At 34.1% G+C, this 5,498-nt stretch overlaps 1 protein-coding gene across 1 annotated transcript; it reads left to right on the top strand.

Moving 5' to 3' along the window:
• Nucleotides 1-1,379: 1,379 nt before the first annotated feature.
• LOC143396971 (olfactory receptor 6C2-like) lies at nucleotides 1,380-2,315 on the top strand. The gene has a single exon (XM_076852972.1). The coding sequence runs from the start codon at nucleotides 1,380-1,382 to the stop codon at nucleotides 2,313-2,315; it is 936 nt and encodes a 311-aa protein (XP_076709087.1).
• The last annotated feature ends 3,183 nt before the right edge of the window (nucleotides 2,316-5,498 follow it).

The following is a 5,498-nucleotide window of genomic DNA, read 5'->3' as shown; positions in this document are numbered from 1 at the left end:
CAACATAAGAGAAAGCAGCAAGAAAAAAAATGTCTAGAAATGACAAAGCAAAAAGGTGACAGGTTCAATATGTATGTAACAATCAGCAAGTTAACAGAGGCTACTAGAAATACTGTGTGGTTGAAAACACTTCTGAGCTGGGAAGAGTGGGACATTCCTATAATCTCAGTGACTGCAGAGGCTGGGATAGGAGAATCACAAGTTCAAGGCCAGCCTGGGAAATTTGTTAGACCCTGTCTCAAAATTAGGAAAAGCAAATAAAGAAAACGCACATTATAACATTATACTTAGAAATTTCCTAAACTTCAACAGAAAAAGCGAGGTATTTGATAAACTTTCATGTAATTCATATATTTAAAAACATGGGGGCAAAACATCATTTCAGGATAATAAAGATTGAATGTATGGTAACCAACAAAAGGAAAATAATTATGAACCAGAGCACTGAAGTAGTTAAATTATATTTATTATTCATTATTAGACAGGTACTTTTATAAATATTTTATATAATATATTATAACATAGTATTGTATGAAGAGTAATATTTTATTTTCCATTTTACACTAACAAACTGTGTCATAGTGAAATTAAATCATTTTTGAAGAAATATGTAATAGTTTAAACCTGATATATTTTGGACCTCAGGATACTAATACAGTATTTTGTGCTGTGCTTCACACTTATAGACATTAAAAAAATTAAAAAATTGTGGTTTTATGAGGTATAAATTTCATACCTAACTTATATTATCATCCTATACAATAAATTCATCCTCAAAATACTCTTTCTTATGTACAGCGATAGGAAAGGAGTATTTTAAATAGAAAATTATGAGGAAAAACCAGGGGAATAAGTAAGGAAGTTGTTGTTTACAGAAAACACAAGTGTACTTGACATCCTCAGCCACAGAAGGAGAGCCTGTATAATTAACTCTCTGTGTGATATAATTGTATTAATAACAAGACTTCAAGGAAACATAAATATGAAAAAGAAAGTTTATGGTTCAGCTTTAGTGTTCACAATATGAATAAGGAAAATCGCTCAATCTCAGAAAACACTAGTAGTCAAATCGAACTGTTTGGGAAAATTAAATATGAGATGCAGGTAAAATAAAAAATAAGAACAGAATGCAATAATAAGGAAGCAACCATAACATTTTGGAATTGGTATAGATAATGCAATTTGATTTTTTAATCTACCCTGAAATGACCAAAAATATATGATTATAGAACCTATGCTACCAGTGAATGACAATATTTGTAAACAAAATACTTAAATACATGTGAATGGGTTTTCCAGGTTCTTCCTCTGTGATTTACTATCCTACACAAATATCTCTGAATTTTAAATGCAAATTAAGTAGAAGTCAGGATCCACTTATGAGAAATCACACAATAACAACATTTATCCTGCTGGGACTGACAGATGACCCACAACTGAAGGTCGTGATTTTCATCTTTCTCTTTCTCACCTACATGCTGAGTATAACTGGGAACCTGGCAATCATCTCCCTCACCTTCCTGGATGCACGCCTCAAAACTGCCATGTACTTTTTCCTGCAAAACTTCTCCTTCTTAGAAATCTCATTCACAACTGCTTGTATTCCCAGATACTTGTACAGCTTATCAACAGGGGATAAGACCATCACATATAACAGTTGTGCCATTCAGATATTTTTCACTGATCTCTTTGGTGTAACAGAATTTTTTCTCCTCGCCACCATGTCGTATGACCGATACATAGCTATCTGCAAACCTCTACACTATGTGACCATCATGAACACCAGGGTGTGCAGAAGACTCACCCTTTGTTGCTGGACAGCTGCTTTGTTGGTCATACTCCCACCACTTAGCCTGGTCCTGAATCTGGAATTCTGCAACTCTAATGTTATTGACCATTTTGCCTGTGATGCAGAACCCATCCTAAAAATCTCATGCACAGAAACATGGCTCATAGAGCAGATGGTTATAATTTGTGCTGTTTTAACTTTTATCATGACTCTCATATGTGTCGTTCTATCCTATGTATACATCATTAGAACTATTTTGCAATTCCCTTCTGCCCAACAAAGGAAAAGGGCATTTTCTACCTGTTCTTCCCATATGATTGTGGTCTCCATAACCTATGGGAGCTGTATCTTCATCTATGTTAAGCCTTCAGCAAAAGATTCAGTGGCTATTAACAAGGGGGTGACAGTCCTTGTTACGTCCATCAGTCCCATGTTGAACCCTTTCATTTACACACTGAGGAACAGGCAAGTAAAACAGGCCTTCAAGGACTCAGTCAAAAGAATTGCATTGTTCTTAAATAAGTAAGGGAATTTTCTAGTTTAAAAGTATTCTATGTGTACTGAAAAGATTTTTGATCTCTAAATATGTGTGTTTGACTTTTTACATCATTCCTTTCCTTGCAAGGAAAGAGTTTCAGGATAAGTCTTCTCAAAAAGAAAACCTACTTCCAGGCAACTAAAGGACTTCACATGATAGAAAATCTGAAAGAACCTGACCAAAAAAAAAAAAAAAAAAAACAGAGTCAACGCATTCACCACATATTTGGGATTGAGTAATTGTGTTGATAGAATTTCTCAATTCTAATATTTTTTATTTATATATGACAGCAGAATTCATTACAATTCTTATTACACATATAGAACACAATTTTTCATACCTCTGGTTGTATACATAGTATATTCACACCTATTCATGTCTTCATACCTGTACTTTGGATAATAATGTTCCTCACATTCCACCATCATTTATAAGTCCGTGCACTCTCCCTTCCCACTCAACCCCTCTGCCCTATCTAGAGTTTGTCTATTCCTCCCATGCCCCTGTTCCCTATCCAACTATGAGTCAGCCTCCTTATATCAAAGAAAACATTCAGCATTTGGATTTTGGGGATTGGCTAACTTCACTTACCATTATCTTCTCTATCTCCATCCATTTACCTGAAAATTTTATGATTTTATTCTCTTTTATTGCAATATTGCATTGTGTATATATACCACATTTTTAATCCATTCATATATTGAAGGGCATCTAGGTTGCTTCCACAGTTTAAATATTGTGAATTGTACTGCTGTAAACATTGATGTGGCTGTGTCCCTGTAGTTTGCTGTTTTTAAGTCCTTAGGTTATAGACTGAGGAGAGGGATAGCTGGGTTAAATGATGGTTCCATTTTCCATTTTCCAAGGAATCTCCATACTGCTTTCCATATTGGCTGCATCAACTTGCAGTTCCACCAGCAGTGTACGCATGTACCTTTTCCCCCACATCATCACCAAGACTTACTGTTGTCTGTATGTACGCATAATAGCTGCCATTCTGACTAAGTAAGATAAAATCTTAGAGTGGTTTTGATTTGCATTTCTCTAATTTCTAGTGATGATGAACATTTTTTCATGTATTAATCGATGTCTTGTACATCATCTTCTGAGAAGTGTCTCTTCAGGCCCTTGGCCAATTTATTTATTGGACTATTTGATTTTTCAGTGTTACCTTTTTGAGTTCTTTATATACTCTAGAGATTAGTGTTCTATGAGGGGTAAATATTTGCTCCCAAGATGTAGGCTCTCTATTCATTTCACAGATTATTTCTTTTGCTGAAAAGAAACTTTTTAGTTTGAGTCCATCCCATTTATTGACTCCTAATTTTAATTCTTGTGCCACAGGGCTCTTATTAAGGAAGTTTGGGCCTAATCCCACATGATGAAGGTTAGGGCCTACATTTTCTTCTATTAGACATGGGGTCTCTGGTTGTATTCCTAAGTACTTGATCTATTTTGAGTTGAGCTTTGTGCCTGGTGAGAGATAAGGATTTAATTTCATTTTGTTGCATATGTATTTCCAGTTTTCCCAGCACCATTTGTTGAAGAGGCTATCTTTTCTCCATTGCAAGTTCTTGGCACCTTTGTCTAATATAAGATAATTGTAGTTCTGTGAGTAGTCTCTGTGCCCTCTATTCTGTACCATTGGCCTACCAGTCTGTTTTGGTGCCAATACTATGCTGTTTTGCTACTATTGCTCTATAAATTCTAGTATAGTGATGCCACCTGCTTCACTCTTCTTGCTAAGGATTGCTTTAGCTTTTCTGGGTCTCTTATTTTTCTAGATAAATTTCATGATGGCTTTTTCTATTTCTATGAGGAATGTCATTGGGATTTTGATTGGAATTGCATTAAATCTGTATAGTGCTTTTGGAAATATGGTCATTTTGTTAATATTAATTCTGCCTATCCAAGAGCAAGTTAGATCTTTCCATCTTCTAAGGTCTTCTTTGATTTCTTTCTTTAGGGTTCTGTAATTTTCATTATATAGATCTTTCAGCTCTTTCATTTAATTGATCCCCAAGTATTTTATTTTTTGGCTATTGAAAATGGTGTAGTTTTCCTTGTTTCTCTTTCTGAGGATTTGTCAGTGATATGCAGAAATGCCTTTGGTTTATGGCTGTTGATTTTATATAAAATTCTAATATTGAAAGCCTTTTCTAAATCAAGGCACCATTTCAGGCAGTGAGGATGAAATAAATAGAAAACCCACTAATTTCCTGTCCTTTTGAGTCTAGTGTTTTAATGGATTTATGGAAGCAGTGAATTAAAAACATGATAAAACATCTTACATGTAAATTATAAACACAAAAACAACAACTAAAAAACAGATGCATTTCAACATTTAATAATCATTTGTATAAATGTCCATTTCAACATGGAAACTTAATTATAAAATATGAAATCCTACAAGTTTGAATACTCTGAAAGTCAGAGGGCAAATGAACTAAGTTTAATAGAATTTACATGAAGTAAGATGCTAAAAATTCTTTTTTTAATTTTTTTTTGTTTTGGTGAATCTTTATTTTGTTTATTTTTTTGGTGCTGAGGATTGAACCCAGTGCTTCACACATGGTATGCAAGTGCTCTACCACTGAACCACAACACTAGCCCCCAAAATTCTTGAAAAATTTGTATTTTCAAGGCAAATGTTCATATATCTATATATTTATTTGGTTTTATGATTTATCTATAACTAATCATTATCTGTTGAGAAATTATAATTATTAGATGACTATAAAATTATTTAAAAAATGAAAAATGTGAGGGGCTGGGGATCTAGCTTATTAGGTAGAATGCCTGCCTAGCATGCACAAGGCCCTGGATTCAATCCCTGCATAAACAAAAAGAAAAAAAAAAAAGAAAAGAAAAAGAAATTGAAAAACATGGAATGTATGTAAATTAGCCATATAAATGACTACAACCCAATGTAAATTTATGGAAGCTATATCTCCTTCTATCAAGCTTTCAATCTGTTGATCTCATAATAGGTAAGGGGCATATTGCAATCTAAACAACAACTTCTTCTTCTTCTTCTTCTTCTTCTTCTTCTTCTTCTTCTTCTTCTTCTTCTTCTTCTTCTTCTTCTCTTCCTCCTCCTCTTCCTCCTCTTCCTCCTCCTCTTCCTCCTCCTCCTCCTCCTCTTCCTCCTCCTCCTTTTTTTTTTTTTGG

The sequence above is a fragment of the Callospermophilus lateralis genome, chromosome 4, assembly GCF_048772815.1.
Source record: "Callospermophilus lateralis isolate mCalLat2 chromosome 4, mCalLat2.hap1, whole genome shotgun sequence".
Classification (NCBI taxonomy): domain Eukaryota; kingdom Metazoa; phylum Chordata; class Mammalia; order Rodentia; family Sciuridae; genus Callospermophilus; species Callospermophilus lateralis.
Note: the sequence above shows the minus strand (reverse complement) of the source record. Positions and strands in the feature narration are given on the sequence as shown.